Source organism: Labrus bergylta, chromosome 5 (genome assembly GCF_963930695.1).
Source record: "Labrus bergylta chromosome 5, fLabBer1.1, whole genome shotgun sequence".
Classification (NCBI taxonomy): Eukaryota; Metazoa; Chordata; class Actinopteri; order Labriformes; family Labridae; genus Labrus; species Labrus bergylta.
The window spans coordinates 23,513,918-23,535,329 of record NC_089199.1 but is presented as its reverse complement, the minus strand read 5'-3'; the positions used below and the strand labels follow the sequence as shown (position 1 = coordinate 23,535,329).

The 21,412-nt window shown below is 40.6% G+C and overlaps 1 protein-coding gene across 1 annotated transcript; it reads right to left on the bottom strand.

The window, feature by feature from the left end:
- Nucleotides 1-2,777: 2,777 nt before the first annotated feature.
- asip1 (agouti signaling protein 1) lies at nucleotides 2,778-20,600 on the bottom strand. The gene is made up of 4 exons (XM_020653186.3): nucleotides 20,322-20,600; nucleotides 4,559-4,733; nucleotides 4,214-4,263; nucleotides 2,778-3,367 (listed from the first exon to the last, which is right to left on the bottom strand). The coding sequence occupies exons 2-4, from the start codon at nucleotides 4,725-4,727 to the stop codon at nucleotides 3,203-3,205; spliced, it is 384 nt and encodes a 127-aa protein (XP_020508842.2). The 5' UTR covers nucleotides 4,728-4,733; nucleotides 20,322-20,600; the 3' UTR covers nucleotides 2,778-3,202.
- Between the last annotated feature and the right edge of the window lie 812 nt (nucleotides 20,601-21,412).

Below are 21,412 nucleotides of genomic sequence, written 5' to 3'. Positions count from 1 at the left end.
AGCTTGCAGTTTGCACTGCTACTGCTAGTTAGCCATCTTTTACCATTAGAATAATTTCGGTGATTGTAAAATGCTAGAAACAGCAATGAATAAGTGTTTTCACTTGAATCCCTCTGAATGTTTGCCATTTCTTTACAGTCGGATGTCGGTATGGCTGCTGAAGCAGACGAGAAGCCGGTCGAGTGTCCGAGGCCATTGCTTCAGCCGTTTGGCATCATTCGCCCTTTACTGCCTTGATGCAGGTGCTTTGCGGTTCCACAGGAAGTTTAGGGAGGACATCATTCTACTTGGCAGGGCAAGGGAGCCAGCGCAAGACAACCGGGAGTACCGCTTTGCTGCATACAGAACCTTTATATATTGGAAACCGGTTGGTAATTCCCAGCTGCTGTGTGTGGAGGATCAGGGATAAGTGGCCTGAACCCTATGCTCAGTATACTGGATATATTCCTGGCCACCAGCAAAACTTATTTTACATGTGGCTACATGCACATTTGGGGCATCAAATGCCAACACCAACTTGTTTGAAGTGCTTTGTATTCCGTTAGATTTATTTAATGTTGCATTTTTTTTAAATAAATCTAATTTTGTTTTGTAAAAGGTCTGATCAATTGCATTTGCATATCCTCTTCTGTGAAAACCACACACATTTTCTAGTCGGAAGTAAAAGGTTTCCTCTTCTATGCATTAGGTAGTGAAAACACATAAGTAAGCCACAGTGTTCTTGCTTATAATTACATGACAGTGAGCTGTTAATATTTACAAAGCAGAAACATGTAAGCATATTTTTGACATGTCTACACAGACAAGTATAGTCATTACAGCATGTGACTATCATACTGTAATTGAGTTTTATTTTGGGGGGGACAAAGATTAAAAACTTTTCAAATCCCAAAGAAATAACAGCACACATGAATTAAATTATTCTTATAAACAGTAAGTTTGATCTCCCCAGCCAAAACATTGTTTTCATGCATCTGTGTTGTAGAGAATCTCAGTAGCTACATGTGAAGTATTTATCACATGATGACAGCAACAATAAAAGCATTGCGAAACTTAGCCTCATGTGATTTCTGCATAATGAGTGCCAAGCTGATAGCATTATTTAGATTAGTGACCCACCGTAGTTTAGCCCAGAGCATGCCAACAGACAGCCTGAGCTTGGACGTTACTATACAAGATTTCTAACTACTGTATCTGCTACATCATAGCTGGAGTAGGGAAATTCAAAAAACAAACGACCGTATATGTTTTCGTAATAATACCCAACTGTTCATAACCGCTCATATGCAACTCGTTAGCTTTGCAATTACTTCGGCTTGGCCTATTCAGGTGTTGCCTAATGCTTCGAAGCCAATTCTGTTGTACTAAAAAGCAGCAAATGAGAATAACCACATTGATCACAATGACAAACAATCGATGGCGTTTAAATATCTAGAAAGAATGCATGTTTTAGCTCGAGCCTGTGGCCGGCATTGTTGTGCTAGCAGGCTAATGTTAGCATATTGTAGTTAGGTCGTAGCTTTACATTGCACATTACACAGAAAGACCGTGCTTTTAAACACTTACGTACCATTCAAATAAGCAGAGCGTATGATTATTTTCTTTTCTCTAGTCAGTGACTAAAAAATAGAAACGTTTATGCCTGGACCACTAGGGATCTATCGGGGTACTTACGCATCCAGGAGAAGCAACACCAGCTCAGAGTCGTATTCAAGCCCCTTCGTTGAGCGTAGGGCTCTCCATCGTGGAAAAGCCAGCCCAATGTTGTTTCGAGTTCTACTCTGGTCTTTGTCTGCTGCTGTTCTAGCAAAAGACTGTTATTTTTTTAGGTGGGGGACCAGCCGGTGGAAGGTCTTCCGTCGTACGCTTCGCACTGGAGTCCGCCATTTGTAACACTTCTTCCCTCGGTGTAGGGGTGGTCTGCGACTGCGCTTTTATACAAGGGGGACGGGCCTAAAGAAGGGGGCGGCCGGGCTGGCTAGATAAACATTGCTTCTATATCAACAAAGCCAGTGGGACTGGAGCTTCTCACTCATTGTAAACAGTCATGACTCAGAGAGTTATATACAATGGACATACTTGATTTCTGATACATTTAAGTGTGAAAAATCGCATATAAAGCCTTTAAAATGATTTGTTTAAAAGATCAAACTAATGCAACAATTTTCTACTGGAAAAATAAATTATCAGGATTTTTTTTTACAGAGAATATGACACGCTCTTTACTGTTGGTACAAAATGAGTCCTTAATGGACCGGAGTAAACCAAGAAAGAACTTCTGCAGATGGAGACTGAACAGGTCCAGAAGAGACATGGGGAACAGCGTGTAATGAGCAGGAGTATCTCAGTCTGTAGGGATTTAGGTTGGGAACCGGAGGGTTGCCAGTTCAAGTCCCAGTGCGGAAGTTAGTCGGGTAGCCCGAGAGGTGCCAGATCACTTCCTGAGCACTGCCGAGGTGCCCTTGAGCAAGGCACCAAACCCCTTCCCCACCACCAGCTCAGGAGCAATCACTGTGGGCAGCTCCGTCACTCTGACATCTCTCCATTAGTGCAAGTCCATAGGATCCTGTTTGTGCATGTGTGTAATTCAGCCTGTGTGTGTTGCATCACTTCCAGAGTGTAAAAACAGAATTTCCCCTTGCCGGGATCAATAAAGTAAATCTTAATACTTAAGACCATGAGTGTCACCGCTCTTACCCGTTTTCTGGTTTTAACCACCAGACTTTGATCATTTGGACCCTTTGATAGACCGTAGACAGAACAATAACGCAGGTGTGTAAAATGTTCTTAAATGAGTTTATTCATACAATGCTTCTTAAGTATTTCATACCCATTGTAATACATTTGTAGTAATGCACATTCATGTACTTCTGTGTAAAAATAAAGCAATATATAAATCTATTTGAGCCAGCATTTTCACTGTATGCATGCTTTAAGCTCAAAGTATGATAAAAACATAGTTACAAACTCTTAAAAAAGTTTCATGGCAGTGCTATAAGTGGTACACACTGTTAGATCGGAAAAGTTCACTGTGGAGGTGTCCATTGGTATAAAGTGCTATCATGCAGTGAATTTTAAGCAAACATTACAAACCAAGAGCTACAAGTCATCTACTTCGAGCGGTGGTCACCTTGAGTGGCTCGACGCAGAATGACGTTGTGATGCGTTAGCTTGTAGCTGAGTCGAGCCACGGGCTGGGCGTTCAGCAGCGAGGGTTACCCATCCGACAGAAACAGACTGTTCTGAAGAGCCGGCACTGACAGAAGGCACAGAAATCACAGCACACGTTGTTGGGAGACTTACAGCTTCCCCGCAGGGGGATACAGTTAGCAGGGGGAGAAGGGCGCTTCTTCACACCAAATTTGTTCTGAGAGAGAGAGAGAGAGAGAAAGCGAGAGAGCGAGAGAGAGAGAGAATATGACACAGAGAGAGAACGAGAGAGAGAGAATATGAAAGACAGAGAGAGCGAGAGAATGAGAGAGAGAGAATGAGAGAGAGAAAGGGAGAGAGAGGTGGTTAATAATGATATAGTACCATAAGAGTCAAAATACTGTAACGTTCCAGATTTAGCCAAAAAATGGGTCTTGGCCAAATATGTGATGTAATAATCTCAATGTAAAATGTCTACTTGTTGGTTTCTATTTGCATGTTGTAGTACAGAACATGATCAGGACGAGGGTTGAACGATAACATCATTTTAACATCCCAATTGCCACTAGGGCCTCTGCAAAAGTCTCATCGCAGGACGTGCTAGTCAGGCTGCCACTTTTGTGTTGTTTGATGCAAACACAAACCGCCAGTTTTCTTGTTTGCATGACTAATCTACAATAAAAGTCCGTCTGAGAGCCCCGTCAGTAGTCAGAGCACTAAAGGATGCATGTTAAAAAGTACTACCTTCACAGATAGACCCACATGACGCTCAAGGCAGACGCTTAAGTACAGATCTGAAATGAGAGTGTTCCCGCTCTCAGCAGCACCTAGTCCTGTTGTTAGGTGGACTGAAAGTTATTGTGAGACAGGATTTCCAGCATGGAGACCGCCATAGACAGTCAGCGGGTGCTCGCTGTGGGCCGCCCCCTCACTCTGACATCGATCCGTTAGTGCGTGTCCATAGGATCCTGTGTGTAGCATGACTCAACAACAGAGTGTAACATAGAATTTCACCTTGTGGAATTAATAAAGTATATCTTCTTTATTTCATTCGGTTGCATACCTTTCTCTGTTTCTTTGACTTCCTGTTCTTCCTCGTCGATTTAGGCAGCTCTGAAAGGAGAACATTACAGTGTACATGATGATAAATGGAGATGAATGAATTGATTTATGTTAAAAAGTTGGTGGACCATCGTGCAGATGACCAAACTGTTCTATGAGATAATTGGAGAAGAAATATCTCTTTGAAAAGTCACTGGTGTGGCTTGCAGCATCGTGCAAGCATGACAAGGAACATTGAAAAAGCAGCATCATGGATTTAATAACACATATGTGGAGCATTTAAGCAGTGACATTCACTCTGCAGACAGATAAAGTGAAAGACTACATTTTACAATCGCAAACGTACCTACAATGAGAACAGGAGGTGAGGGGACCTCAAGGTTTTGAGACAGAGCATTAGAAACAACCACCCTGTTGTTGGAGAGTCGCTCCTCTGGGATCATGTGGGCGGAGCCGAAAAGGTACTGTGTTGCAGCACAGAGGACAAAGCAGCCGAGCAACAGGACGGAATGCATCTTTCTCTGTAATACAAAGAACAATTTTTGGTCAGTCCCTCAGGAAGGAGCTTCTGTTCCTGAAAGAAAAAAACTAGAGGGAGGTGAGGGGAGAGGCTGAGAAAGAGAACAGCATTTTTGGCAAACCTGGTCACAATTGGTCAGACAAATACCTTCTCTATATGGGCCTTTGCTGACCACCCAAGTGCCCTCATAGCAACACTATGATAGACAACCCGAATGTGTACATGCAATGTGCCGATAACACCACAAGAAACCAATCCACAACAAACTGAAGGAGCCATTGAGGATGTGGTAATGAGGGCAAAATCTAGCCAAGTGTCTTATCCAAGTAGACTACCCTACAAGGTCAGAACTGTTGAAAGTTACTCTTGGAGTGCCCTGAAGGTGATCTGGAGGAGAGGAAAAAGAGGGGAAAGAGGGCCTGGTAGAACTACTGCCAGATCTTTCCAATGCCTATTATCCAGCAACCAACAAGCTGATTGAGGCTGTATTTAGCTTAGCATGTAGCTAACAACCATAAGTTAACTCAGCCACACTGTTAATTATCCAAATGAATGAATGTATTTGGCTTAAAAAACACACACCCTTACAGTTTTTACCCATGAAGAAATTAGTCGAGACCACAACCATGTTTTGAACCAGGCTGTGGTGCTGTAAATATGGGCATTCTAACATTAGGCGTTTTCAAACCCCGGGAACATTTTCATAGTTCTATGAACTGTAGGAACCTTCCTCAGGAACCATGAACTATTCTAGTTCCTAGAATCACATTAAGGAAGGAACCTTTTTAGCTCCTGTCTCAGAGGAGGTACCATGGCAGGGCGAATGCAGACAGAGAATAAAGTCCCCATGGTTTGAAGTTCTCAGTGATCTCCCGAGTGGATAGTTCCTCTTCATAAAGTCCCCAGAACTGTTTGGTCCGAAAACACTGATTTGTGTTAATGGGACTTCCATTGGGGGATTTTGGAACCAGCCCCAAGTGGACAGTTGAGGAACTGCAGTTTATGACACCTGGCTTGGCTTTATTTTACAACACTGGAGGCTGCCGCTTGGTCATACCCCACAGGTCAAATTGGGTCTTTGCATTGGCGGTTGCTGCTTGGTTATCCGTTTAAAAATAAAACACAAAGTTTAACCCCAAGAAAAAACAATTTACTTTGCAACAGAAGCAGAACTTACAGGATGAATTGGATGTTAAGCACAGTGCTGCACGGAGCAACACCTGAGGGAAACCTTTGCTCTTCTCACACCGGTTGAATGCTAATTAATAGTACTGACTCTGCAGGATGAAGCTCAGCAGAGAGCTGCAGCATTGTGGGAAGTGTAGTCGGACATGCCAACAGAAGAGTTCAGCCAGGTTTCACCTGTTTTTCAGACCATTCAGAACACCATGATACTCTTCCTCTGAGTCTCAGTGTTTCTGCCTCAGCCAGACTTTTCATTATAATTTTTATAGTGTAATTGAGTGTTTAAATCTCCTCTGTTGTTTGTTCTTTCGCTCTCAGCAGGGTGTGATCGAGCCTGTTTGGTTTCTGGATTGTTGGCTGTAGTTCTTGGTTTGAATCATGTTACCAGAGAGTAGACAGAGAAAAAAAAACTTTGCACATCCATTTCATAAGACAGGTTTGTGTGCATCAAAAACTTCAGGTAAACTACCACAACACACACACAAAAACTGCTATTAGCATAAATTGAAATGTGTACTTCTGATGATTAGTGGGATTCTGTAAATCCCTGTATTGCCAACTTTTAGCGCATGTTACCTTATACCTATTCTTCTGACAATCCTGTTCTGTGTAGGCCTGTTTACGAGCACTGTTAAATCTCAGTGGGTATAAAGTGACGCATCACTGCGCCCACTAATGACCCTCAATCATCGGATTCTGTGTAAACCGGCGATCATTAGCCCTGTCCGTTTGGAAGGAGGGAAAATGAACACAGCTGTGCTTCAGGGGTGCCGGCTTTATGAGATGAGGGACTCTTTTATTAGATTACAGTGGAGAGGTACAGTGTGACACTGGCAGCAGAGCATCCCAAGACATAGTACCACTTTGAACAAACGTGTCTCTATTATTATTATTCTGACACTTTGAGAAACAAAGGGGATTTAAATCAACATGGATACAAGTCGCTACGGCCACTTAGAAGGAGGTGAATACGTTCATTTGTTAAATAATGTTGTATTTAGGACGCAGGATAACCTAGCCGTTATGTCGCGCGTCCCATGCACAGAGGTTAAAGTGCTCATTTCAGAGACCATGGGTTCGATTACGACCTTGGCCCTTTTGCTTAATGCCTCTCACTCTCCCCAAAAAAAAAGTTTATTCAAGGCCAAAAAGACTTTCAGTCATTGTTGTACAACGATCAGAAAGCCGTTATTGTTCAGAGTAAATGTAAACATTCTCATTAAATATACCAAGAAAAAATAAATGGCTGTACTTCCTGTTTGGATTTCACTGCGGGGTTGAGACACTTTTTTGTAGGGTTTGGCATGGTCAATATGCATACAAATTCTCGTGCATGTAGGTGAAACTGTAGCGAGGGGCTGCATTTTTGAACATTTCAAACGAGCGCAATTCGTTTACAAAAACACCAAAATATCAAAATATTTTCACCAGACATGATGCGCATGCCAATTTTGGTGATCTCTAATGCACATTCAGGCTTCCAAAAAACACTGAGGACGCAAGGCGAGGATCGCTTCCTCTTAACCTTTTCTTTTTTTATGTCTCTCTCTAAGCAGAACACACTCAGCATGTTATCCTATTTTATTTCAGTTTGTGTGGAGATCTCTGGTATTCCTGGTTTTTGTTGAAATTGCTGAAACAAAGAAGAATTCCTCGCATGCCAATAGGGCCCTCGCTCCAGACTTGGTGTTCGGGAATGACAGATTCAAAATAATAGATGGCAACTTGAATGGTTCAAATGAATTAAATAGTTTTTTGTTAATGTGTCAATTCGACCAAGATCGACTGAGACCTTAAAGACGATCAGAGAAGTTTTTTTCAGGCCTCACTGAGACAGAACATGAGTCGCACTGCGTTCAAATGAAACCGAGGATCTTCTGTTCTCTCTGTGTGGAGTCTGTGTCTGTTAACACACACACATGCACATGCACACGCACGCACACACACACACACACACACACACACACACACAGGCACACACTTACACACACACACGTAGAAAACGTTGAGGAAGCTTTGGTGGAACAGGAAGAAGACGAACATCAGAGCGAGCAGGAAGACGGATTTTTCATGCTGAAATAATTACGCTGGGATTTTCATCATGGTGGACGTTGGAAATAAAAACCCTTTGACTTCTTTTTAAATGGATCCTTTTTCTGTTGGAGAGTTTTCTGATTTCACTTACACACACAGAAACACAGAAACATACACACACACACCAAATGTTTGTTTTTCCTTCGCTATGTTTTTAAAAAAGGAATTCAAATCAGAATTTACAACCAGAAACATCTGGAAAGTTTTCGTACAGATCAGAGATAAAGAAGCTTGAAACATTTTACTAAAAGAAGAAAACACCTAATTTTACCATCCATTATCTATACCGCTTTTTCCGTTCAGGGTCTCGGAGGGCTGGAGCTTATCCCAGCTCCCATTGGGCGAGATGGAGGGTTAAACCCTGGACTGATCACCAGCCAATCACGGAGCTGACATTTAGAGACAGACAACTAGCCACACTCACATTCACACCTACGGACAATTTAGAGTCACCAGTTAACCTACCGAGCATGTCTTTGGACTGACCACCAGAGCCTTAAGTTGCTCAGAAATTAAATTCTGAAGTTTTCATTTGTTTTGATGTTGTTTAGTAATTTTCTTTGTTCTTTACGGTGGCTGGGAAGTGCAAAACAAAATGACTAAGTGTGAAACACTTTTACAAAATTTGAGATAAATTTACATTTTGAAAAACTGGCTCAAAGGAGTTCCACAAAATGGGCAAAACTCTTTTCTGTCACCACAAACTGCGTATCATTCGACAAGTCCTTCCACCAAAACAAACGAATTGACCCCTCACTCGATCACTTCCGGGTCACTTCCGTCATTTGGTACGTTTTCTTTCCGTCAAGATTATGTCGTTTGTAAAATTGTTTGGGGACTAGTACTGGTAAGTGTTTTGGTTTCGTAATTTTGTTTTATAAAACGTCAAAAAAAAATTGAAAATGTAAACTTTTTCTCAGATTTGTGTTTCACATTTTGTAATTTTGCTTTGCACTTTCCAGCCACCGTAATCATGTACTAAAAATGGTTAAGATCCTCTCAGGAGTCTTTTTTTGTCCCTTCTGGGCAGCTGTAGAAAAAGGGAAAGGAAAAAGAAATGTGAATAAATGATCTGCAGGACGTGCACACAGAGGAAACTGAGTTTAGTACTCACTCGTCTGTTAAAGCAAAATGTGTTTCCTTCCTCTGGTCTTTATCTTTTCATTTGATCATATTTAAATATAGGAGCCGCTCTCTCCATTGGTGAGGCTGTAAATGGTACAGAGTGCGTTTTTAGGCTCGGCGGTGATTATTCAGGAGTTGTATATCACTCCCTGCAGACGTCACCAGCATTACGGACTGAATCACTCCCCACAGAGCCGCTGATCTCTGTCTTTACGATGCAAGAAACCGCTGCAGGAGGAGAGCTCAAAGGTTAACGATGATAATATGTCCGTGAAACTCGACCTTCCCCCTTTTTTTTCCCCTTCAGACGTGGGGCTCTGCAAGCAGAGGAGTTTTCTTTTTGTCTCACTCAGTGGGTAACCTGTGTTTGTTTGAACGTAAGAAGGATCATTTGTGGAGTCTGAATGGTGCAGACAGTAGCTCTGTGTCGATTATCTGACATCTGGAGCTCGCCGCGGCATCGGCTCGTCTTTCTTCTGATCGAGCTTCACAGGTACACGTTAATGAGTCCAAACTGCAGACGTCTGCATGTCCTTCAGAGGGTTTCCCGAACTCCGTCTGAGTTCTCTTGTTCAATAAACAAAAGGAAGGGAAATGCAATCACTTCTGACCTCGACTTCAGAAAAGATTTATCGTTATCCGTGACTTGCTCGTGTTTTCTTTGATAACTTGTGACTTCTATCTTCAGAAACATCTGACTGTTCTCTTTCTGTTTTTCAAACAGAGTTGTAACATCATGTTTGACAGGATTATTGTTGTTGTTCAAATATGAATTTATATCAGTGTGCCGCCTCCTCAAATCTAAAACAACCTTCTCTCTAACAATAAGTGATCAACTGATCAGGTCGATGTTTTTTATTTGATGTGAAGTCAGAATGAATTCATTTGAGTTTTATTTTTAACGTCGGGTCTCTCTGTATCAGCGGTTTCCAAATTTGGGATTGAGACTGCCTGGGAGGTCGGGGGGGAGGGGGGGGTCCTGTAAAATTAGTTCCAAGATTCAAGATTAACCAAACGTAATTGTCTACCACATGGTGACAGAAAATTACCTTTAATTGAAATAACAACATTCAAACCCATTAGACTCATAAAATCACAACATCAAACCTAAAGTTCCATAAATCGGTAGAAGGACATGTGCACGACAAAAAGTTAGTGTTTCTTTAGTCATGTTTAAAATGCATTTAGCAGTGGGAATAAAAGAGTGTCTGTAAGTTCTCTTTTTAGCCAATGGTCGTCTGCCTGAGGGAAGCAGCCGAACCTGAGGGTGAAGGGGATGTGAGGGTTCCTCAGTTTATTTCTTGAGATCTTAAGAAATAAATTGAGAGTTGTTGTCCCAAGACAACAAAGTGTAGCAGCTGTCAAGAAAACTACCAAAGTGTATTTGTCATGTCGGTAAAATGGGGATAAATAAAATGTAATGATGCATTTCAGCCTAAGGCTTACATCGATTTTTATACGATGATTCAAGTTTGAATGTATTTCTGATTAATATTAGCTCTGTTGTGTTTAAAGGGGGAATCTTTCAGAGCTTGAATCAGACGTTAAATCAGTTCTTCTTCTTTGACCACGGTCTTATTTTAACACAAGTATCTGTACATGAGTAAACACTGTGTACTTCAACCCCTGAATTTAAATAGAGAACATGTTTTTGTTTTTGTATGAAAATTTGCCGGGGTTAGGGCCCTTTAAGGACTTAAAAAAACATTTCTGTATTTTGATTCGAGCTCATCCAGCACATCAAAGCATCACCCCGCTCTACAAACTGTCGGTTTAATATTTTACAATGTGCAGGTCTCAGCGCGGTGCTGAGACACGGCGGGACGGCATTTTTAAACCCAAACATGACCTGAAGAGGTTTCATTAAAAGGCATGGTCCTCCGTCCTGTTATACATCAGACACACGCTCACTCAGCGGGACAGAACGATCTGCATGCCAGTAATGACAGGGAGCGCCCTGCAGATGAAAGAGTGTTCAGTTCTTGTATTCAGGCTCAACATGTTTGCAAAAACCAGAGCGGGATAAAGTGGAGGGGGAGGCGCACGAGGGGGGAGGAGACGGACCGACGGAGAATATGTGTGTGTGTTTATTTCTGTCTTGCGGTCATCTTTGATGCACCAATTCTTAAAAACACAAAAAATCTATTTAAAATAACTTAATTTAATAATAACTGAATTTGTGCATGAATTTTCACATTTTAGTAAAACTATTATTTTAAAAATACAAAAAAGTAACACCACATTTACTTGCGATATCTTTAACCATGAAGTTACTTCAAATGTGGTTCAATTATTTTTTCTCAGACACATTTATGTCAGTGTGCACCCCACATTTGTGTGTGCTTGCATTTGTGAGTGAATTTAAAATAAAAAGGTTGATTTACATCCTGATATCAACATATCCTGTCCACACTCTTACCTGTGTGAACTCTAGATATTAATAAAACAAAGATGAAATATCTTTATGGTTATGTGTAGTTAACTTTGTGGCAAAAGGCAATCAGAGACAGATGAGGTCAAATTCAATTTTATTTTTATTCTAAGAAAAGCTATTAGATTAGTTTAGTTTCCGAATCATTGTGCAAAACAATTAGCAAAGGAAATAAAGCAAAAACAGCAAGAATTTAAATTAAGATTAAAAAATAAGAAGCAATTACAAATATATACAATAGAGTATACAAATATAAAAACACAGAAGGTGCAATGAAGGAGTTGTGCAATTGACAGTAAAGATAAAACAAAATACTCAAAGTCCAATGAGCGTTAATGTAACGTATTAAATCAGTTTCAGCCTTCACATTACAGTGATGTTCTCTGACTGGGGGGCTGGATAAGATTCTGTTGGGGGATGGGGGCAGGGACGTTATTACGGAGGCTGGCAGCAGAGGGGAAGAAACTGTTTTTGTGGCAGTCTATTAGTTTATTTGAATTATGGACAGTGTACAAAAAATAACAAGACAAAAGATGTTTTTTTTTACCAGATTTGGTAACATATTTCAATATGTAGTCTTTGGAATGAATCAAAAATGAATTGAAACCGACATTCAGAACCGTAAGGGACCCTCGCCGCCATCAGACGCCTCTGCACCAGAAACGGACAGAAGATCTGTTTTATCGCCGGACTCCTTTTTCCTTCACCAATCGCGGGCAAAGCGATTCACAAGTGAGGCTTAATTAGGTCTGGGCAGAATTAGCTTTAGAGAGTGTTTTTAACAATTGTTTGATCGAAGCAGAAACTGTAATTTTTATCTTTGTTGGACCGCAGCGTCCTGAGTTTTACCCGTTTAAAACTCTTGTTGTTCCCGTTTTCGGACCGCTGCGTCCTATATGTGTTTAGTTATAACGCTGTGTTATAACAGCGTTATAACCGGGTATTACTCTTCTGATCAGAAAGGCCAGTGTAAACTGTATTAACAAGAATTCGGCCATTGGTTTGTTTCTGTGAATGAAGGGAATTACTCTGAGTTGTGGCGCGGGATTAGGACTGTGATCCGGCCTCTTCAGGCACGCGTTTCTCTCTCTCTTTTCTCCTCCTCTTACTAACACACACACACACACATTCCCGTGTAGACGCACATCTGGAGACTAACTCCACCACCGCACCATTACGCACATAGGCTACACACACACACATAGAGATCTGCACACTCGCGGCTATCCAGACGCCTAAGAGACACAGATCGTGTAGGGCCGAACTCGGTCTCTTTTAGACATTAAGGCCACATTAGGGCTTTGTTAGGTGTGCGCCATCGGAAGGGCGACCACGTGGGAAGAAGCAATCTTCCCCTTTTCCCCCTACGCACGCACGCACTCTTTTACACCTCTTCCACAAGCCTTGTTTGATAATGTTTGTTGCTTAGATTAGTTTGTAATACTTATTTGTTTGATTAAGTTCATTGATTTTGGATTGATGTTGCTTTGTTTAAATAAATTCTGTTATAATTTAAGAGAGCAGTTGTTTGTGGTTTCTGGTGTATTTACATTGTGATATAAGCTGGATGCGAGGGCTTTGTGTACGGATTTCACGCCTTCAATTTATTAAATATAGTTATTAATTATTAATAATATTAATTATTAATAATATTAGTAATTAAATAACTAATTTGAGACTGATTTGAGTGATATTTTGGTTATATTTACTGAGTACAGGGTGGTGCCCCAAACGAGATTAAACATTTTGAACATATTTTTATTTATATTATTAATAATTAAATATAATTATTAAAGAATATAACCAAAGTTGACTTGATACAACCCTAACAAAACATTATGTACAAGTTTGTGAGCGAAAGTGTTGAAGTCTGTGAAAAGTGTTTAGACTAGTTGGGATATTATTTCACTCTTTAATGACCTTTAAAAGAAGAAGAAGAAGCCACGTTTTGGGATACTGAAATCTCTGCTTGAGGTCGACCTTGAAGGTCTCTGCTCATGTGCTCAGAGCGAAGTTTCACAAAGCTTTTCAACGGAGGCGGAGCAGCGTTATGGATTATTTTATACACTAAGCCGACACCTGAATACTAAAATTAAAATGTCAAATATACAGACATACACAGACCAAACAACCTTACTTTAAATCACTTCTTTAAACTCACTTTTACAGACTCGCTTTCATTTCCCCTTTAATAGACTTAAATTATTCTATCCCTTCCTTTATTCACTTAATTGCTTGTAACCTTTTCATCCCTTCTAAACAATCCTTTTAAAGTTTTACTGTTCTGCACTTTGCTGCTTTTATATATTTACCAGCCTTCTTTTATTTCTCATCTTTTTGTCTTAATTTCAGTTTTTTTTAGGACGTCTTTGCCTCTATTGGAGAGGACGGCTGATGAGAGACAGTAAACGTTGGGAGGAGAGATGACATGCAGCAAAGGACTGAGGATGGATTCTAACCCACGGCCGCTGCAACGAGGACCATGGCCTCCGTACGTGGGGCTTGCAACATAGCCTCTAGGCCAGGCCCATTCAAATAGCGGCCCGCGGGCCACATGTGGCCCAGAAGCAATCCCCAAGTGGCCCAACCAGAGAAGACGAAAAAAAATGTGAAAAACATGTTTGGCGAGCCTACAGATATTTCTACAGAAATTCCTACAGTACTTCAGATCATGAATGCAACACTATAAGTAGCCTAGAAACACTCAACCCAGAATGCAGCGTGTTGTTGTGAAAACGCGTCTACTAATGCTAACGTTAGAAATAGTAGCCACATAATACAACCTGTAAAACATGTCTTTCTCGACCCTGAAACGCAAAATTGAAAATGAAAACATTAACCCTGCCTGTTTATTTTGCCGCCAAATGCAAGCGCCAAACCGATGTGTTTACTTTGCAATGACTGCGTTGCAGTGTTTAAAGATTATAATGTTCGGAGGCACCACTTTGAGAAACACCGGACTTTTCAAACAAATTTTCCCGAGGGATCCCAGGAGAGGGCTGCAAAAGTTTGATTGCTTCTTACAACCGGAGCTGTACTACGATGGTGCGGTCATGCACAGCCCAAGGGAGAGCAGCGGCCCTCCATGTGTCCTGGATCCTGGCAAAGAAAAAAAGACCATTCACAGACTGAGAAACCATAAAAGACTGCATGTTGGCCGTCGTGGATGAGGTAATAAATGACAAAAAAATTAAAACAAGTGTGACATCTGCAATTAAAAACGTACCCCTGTCAGACACTTCAAATATTCGCAGGATTGAAATTCTAGCTACAGATGTCTTTGAAACACTGAAGAACTGAAGAAATCTGATGTCATGTCTATAATTGATGAGTCCACAGACAGGACTGACACTGCACAGCTGTGCATATATTTCAGTTTTTTTGACGGCAAATGCTTCCTAGAGGAATTGCTGGGCTTATTGCCGTTAGAGGGACACATAACTGGCGAGATAGTCTTTGGGAAAATTTCAGCATTTTTTAAAGACAAAGGGAGCTCCATCCATGGCTAGAAAAGAGAATGGTCTGGCAGCACGTTGGTCCGCTGTTGCACCTCAGATGATGTCCTTGCACTGCATTGTGCATCAAACGGTGCTGTGCGCAAAACTAAGCGGTGAGCTTAAAACGACAATGGACAGCGTGATGGCTACAATTAATTTAATTCGCTCCACATTAAGCCTCCAACATCGCTTATTCCGCAAGCTCCTGTCAAACATGTCTGCTGAGCACCGCGACCTTCTTTTGCATAATGACGTCAGGTGGCTGTCCAAAGTCAAAGCACTGGAGCGTTTCTGTGATCTCAATGAGGAGATCGCAACTTTCCTCCGCAGCACGAAGCTAAAAAAAAGGCAGAAACACACCTGAATCGCATTCTGGACAACAACTTCATGGCTGATGTCTGCTTTCTGAGCGACATATTCAAACACCTGAATGACCTAAATGAGGGACTACAAGGCAGAGACAAAACTGTCACTGATCTTATGGAACAGATGCCACGCATTCCAAGTGAAATTGGACTTTTTCACAACTGACTTGAGCATAGGCAGAATGCTGCATTTTCCGACGCTCCACAAACACATCTCATCCCCGGCACAGATCACAGTTGTGATGACAGACTTAATTGCGAGGTTGAAAGAGAACTTTGCTGGTCGATTGGACGGACTTGCTCTTCCCACAGAGGTGATGGGCTTTGTCAGTTTACTGTTGCTACAGAAGGGGACTTGTCCGCCAGAGCAAAGGAAGTGGTCCCTTCCATCGACGAGGGGGAATTCATACTCGAAGTTGTCGACATGCAGTCATCCATAACCAAGGCACAGGAGCTTCGCACTTACGGGCCTGCAAAGTTTTGGCGTGATGTCAACGTTCATCAGTTCCCTAACGTGAAGAAAGTAGCAATCATTGTGCTCAGCATGTTTGCATCAACATATACATGTGAATCAAGCTTTTTGCACATGAACTCAATAAAAAGCAGCTCTCGTTGCTCCCTGACTGACAATACTCTTCACCAATGCCTTCGGATTGCATTGACATCTTGCGAGCCAAAAGTCACTGGCTCTAGTTCAGAAAAAAAAAAGTCACTTCTCCCACTAAGAAAGTCAGCAGGGTAACTGTGGTCTACATATCAACATAATGTGGGAGGCATAATAAAGCCATGCCTAATCACACATGTAGTGATTTAAAACGAACGTATTTATGTTTCTCCAATGTAGGAGACGTGGTATACATGTGTGTTAATTACTGTTAGAACTTGTTATGGGTACTATTAGCTTTGATAGCACTAATATTTCTTTTTATATTCTGTTAAATGCACTTTGAGATGTGCCTGGGTCAGATGTGACCAAAATGTTTTTTCTTTTTTTATTTCAAAAGTGAACAAAATCTTATGGCTACTACAGTACCTCTAGTTCTGTGCAATAATAGCTCGTTTTTGTTTTTATGCACTTTGAGATGTGCCTGGGTCAGATGTGACCAAAATGTTTTTTTGTTTAGTTTTTTGCAAAAGTGGAAAAAAAATGTACTGTTGCTACCTCAGGTTGTTAAATTACACCTCTTATGTTCTTAGGCATTTTTTGATATGCTTGTGTCAGATGTAACCACATTTAAAAGGGAAGCAATGAATAAGAAATAAAAAATTATTACATTAATTTGTGTTGGTTTAAAATGTATCATTAACTGCTGCTTACCAGCCACTGAAAATTAGAATAGAATTACTTTATTGATCCCAAACTGGGCAATTGTGGTAAAAGTCTGGCCCAGCTAAATTTCTTGGTTTTTAAACCTGGCCCAACTGAATTTGAAATTGAATAGCCCTGCTCTAGGCTATCGCCGCCCCCTTAATTTCTGTTTTTATTACCTGTGATGTGACGTTGTCTTCTTGACTTTTATAATATTGCCATTAGCTTGTTGAACTTTTTTGTTTGTCGTTTTATTTTTCTTTAATTGTATTGATTTATTGTCTCAACTTTTTTGAGACTGGACTGTTGTACATTTCTTATTTTCTTTATTACTTGTTTTTCCATTTATATATATTTCCTTTCTGTCTCTGTTTGGCCTTACTGCTGATGTTTATTGTGTTCCTGTCCCGAGTTCCTGTCATTGCTCTGTCCGTCAAAGCACTTTGTAAATGTCTGTTTTTAAAGGTTCTATTTAAATAAAGTTATCATTAATATGCCTTCACCTGTCTTAAAGCAATATCACTGTGCCAACCGTAACCCCGAGCAACCTTAAACGCAACGTGCATCATATTAAAAAAGTTACCCTTGCATATTGTATGCAAAGCACAAAATGTAAATATAAATGAAATTATTATTAAATCAAATAATTTATATCATCTCAACCTGAGAAAAATAAAGATCTAGAAAATAAAATTGCACTAAAATAATTGTTATTTCCATCTTAGTAAAATCCTCCTGAGCACATTTCTCAGCCGTCCTACAGATAAATTAAATCACAGACATTTTTACATTTTGGACACACACACACACACACACACACACACACACACACACACACACACACACACAGTACTGTATAACTACAACATGACCAGCTGCAGCTACATTCAGACGGGACTCTCTTTTTCTCTGCAGTTAAAGTTGAGTCTTGAAGAACAATAAATTCAGCCTGTTTGTGTGCGGGAAACGGTTTCTCAATTGAAATTAAATTCAGTTTCTATTAAAAGAGAGTGGGACAGGTTTAAAAAGGAAAGCTTACAAAAAGAAAACTATTTAAATACCTCGATGGACTCGTGCAAATTAGCTTCTTTTGTAACACAGGAGTTTACACTTTTCAGGCTCTTCGGAGAAAGTTGATGTACAAATGTATCTGCAGATTGAAGGATTCTCAGATTTCCATTATTATGCTGTTGACAAATCATTCCTGTGGGGACACTGGTACAGCTGTTTTTTATAGTATTGGTGATGTCTGTTTGTTGTCTGCCAATAAAGATGATGGTGATGATTCATGAATTATCTCTTTACCAATACTCAACATTTTTTAACAAGAGCTCCATCCATTGCAATACTTGTGCATTTATTCCAGCGGCTGCCCCGACAGTAAAAGAGAGGAAGCTGCTGCAGAGCTGGCTTCCCTGCATGCTGAGTGCAGTGAAGAGCTAAAGGAGACGAAAATTTGGAAATTCTCAGGGCTTACAAGGACGATCACTTCCAGAATGAGGAGAGGGATCAGAGCGCAGGATGCAAAAAAAACAAAACAGCCTGATTTTTATCTATTTTCTCTGGCAAATAAGTTCATAAAACACATATATAAAAAAAAAAGTGTCTCACATCTGGAGCTGATTGTTCAAAGGTCAGAGAAAGATCGTGTCTAAGTGTTTCTTATCCTCCAAACATCCAGGCTTAGGTTGCACTTTTTTTTCCTTTCTTCTCAGTATCAGAAAATGTTAAACATGTGTTCAGGTGGTTTGTTAATAAATGCCTAGATAATCTTCTTACTCGGGCTACTTTTGGTTTTCAGCTCCGGGCCATAGCGGGTGATCAGGTATCTGAGCGAGGACACAAATCAGCCATCAAGTAGCTGATGGAGATAATGTCTCTCACTGAGAATCCCTGAATGATCACAATTGTAGCATGCTGGACAGTGAGCTTATTCCTCATGTGATCATTGGGTTTAAGGTTTTAGCACGCCATGAAGAAGCCGGTTTAGTAGTTGCACCATTAAAACATCAAGGAGCTCGGGTTTACAATACTGTCATTGGGCCTTATGGATAACACGGATCACTTTGCAGCATCCTGCACATTCAGCTTTCCAAAACACTTCAATAGTTTGCACATTTTCTTCATATTAGAGGAACTCTGTGCTATGCTTCCTTTATTTACATTTAGGTATTTTTAAAAGTATTGTTATGCACAAAAATGCAGAAATGATGTGTTTGTGTAAAGAATATAAACCAGACCCTGATCCAGATTACAGTCAAAGTTTTCATGCATATTATCTATAACTACTTTTCAAAACTGATGTTTTACAGCTCAATCATGGCTTTAATTTTTAACAGACAAAGACCAGCAACATTTACAGGATGCATGATATTTTCTGCTCATAAAATGTCACAATAATTCAAAAAACACTGCGAGTGTGTGATGATTTGTAACTTGTTTTTCTGACTGAAAAGGCAGATTTATGTGCAGATGCAGCTCAAGCACGCAGCAGGATTTTTAGTGCCCTGCAATAGTGTTTGCTATTATAAACAATAAAACAAAAATGTCTAATGCAATGGAGAGACATGGAGCATGTGTCAAACATAAAAATAAAACAATAAAAATGAGTAAAAGTCAGCAAGCCATTATAATTTTGCGACGGTTATTTATTAACAGGGGACAAACTCACCGCTGCTGCAACAAATTCAAACTATACTGTACTCTAAATAGTCAACAGTAGCTTATAGAAACATGCAAACATAACAATAACTGCATCATTTAACAACTTGATATAAAGCATGTCACTTTTTATGTTAACAATTGTTCTGACTTTCATTTAAAATATTGGCTGCAGTTTATAGGTCATGAAAAATCACTTTTTTTCACACTGTTTTGAAACTTTGCAAACACATTTTTGGAATAATAAAAGTGAATTTAATGCAAGGAAATGTAATGTGTGTGGAGCAGAGAGAGGTTTCAAATAAAGCGTTGTGTTCAGTGCAGCTGGTCGAAGACGCTTGAGATATTTATTTGCCGATAAGAGGACCAGACAACGGCGGGTGCTTTTCCTTTCAACAAAACCCCGCCGAAAAAAGTTTTATTGCATTAATCTCTGTGATTTATGGGGTAAATGTTAAATATTCCTCCAGTCTATTAACGCTTTAAAATGATTAAATTACTGTGTGTAGAGTTTTCGGTGCCCAGTCACCGTTTGAGATGTGATCTATCACGTTCAGCGATCGAGCAGAAACACGTGGAAATAAAGAATTTATTTATTTATAATATTTTGATTAAAATCATTAGGTCCAGACATTTTTCTTTTTTACTGTTCAATTTGCTTCTACAGCTTCTACTAAACTTCACAGGCCACAGCTGGAGAATTCCTCTGAAAAAACAGCTGGCACACAGTGAAAAAATGCACAACTCGTAGAGGACAATATCCACCAATATTTCTCCCTGACATCAAAGAGGTCAAATTCATCAAACGAGAATACAGTATTTAAGCTTCAGATGTCCTCGCCGTGCCTTCCCATGCTTGACCCGAGTTCCTGAACTGCTCAAACACGACCAGATAAGGGTGAAAACTGCCGTCAGGTCTTACCTGTGATTCCCTGGTGCGGCTGTCCGTCAGTCTGTCACGCTCTGATTTTTCGCGCTCTCTAGCGTGCTGCTCTCTGTTCTCCTTTTTTCTTTCTTGCTTCACGTTCTTATTGGTCCACACGTCCCCACTCTTCTTATGTCCTCTCCTCCCTCCCTTAATCCCCGATTCACCTCTGATTTTTGTCCATTTTTTTCCTCAAACTGTTTTTTTTTCTCGCCTCGGTACACTGCCTCGTTTCCTGTCCCAGTTTCTTTATCTGTTTATCTTTCTCTCTCTCTGTCTGCTACCCCTCCTTTTATCCCCCCCACCCTCCTCTGTTTCCTCTTTTATCCCTGCTTTAGTAGCTCTAACTTGTCCTGCTGCTGATAATGAAGACATACTCAGAGGTTTGTAGCGGAGGCGGGACCAGTGCTGCAGTGGGAATGAGAAAGGTCATTTTTTTTTTGCTGAGGATAGAGAGAAAAAAATGTGAACCAGAACCCACAGTGATGATTGGTTTTCTAGTAGGCGACACCTCTACAGATATCACAGGCTGATCGCGGTCTGCAGAGACATCCTCTCCGTTATTGCTTCCACCTGTCTTGAGCTGTTCACTCGTCCTGTGATCGCATGACATGATCCCATCTATCAAACCACTTTTCCTTCATCATGCCATTGTCACTTTGAGTTGGTTGGGATTTCCTACATTTCCCAGAATGCTTCTGAACCTTCAGCATAAGCTCACAATTACAGACAATAAGTGTAACTCTAAGCAGGTGCTGGGCCTTTAGTGTATTAACCTTGGAACAGGGACCAAAAACGGGCACGCTGGAACAAGATTAAGCGGGTAAGAACTGTTCGAGTTGTTCTGGGAGAATTCACCACACAAAGCTACACGGTAACGCTAGAAGTATAACGTTGTTCACCAGCAAGCTTGGCGTGCTAACACAAGCTGATGTGACGCGCAGAAATCTGTAGTCACATTATGTGTAACATATATATTTTACTTGTACATTTTTTAAATGGGAGCATTATTTCTGTAATTTTATGCAATGTCTAATTTTGAGTTTAGTTCCAATTTATGCCACCAGGGGGCTTGACCTGCCGGAGAG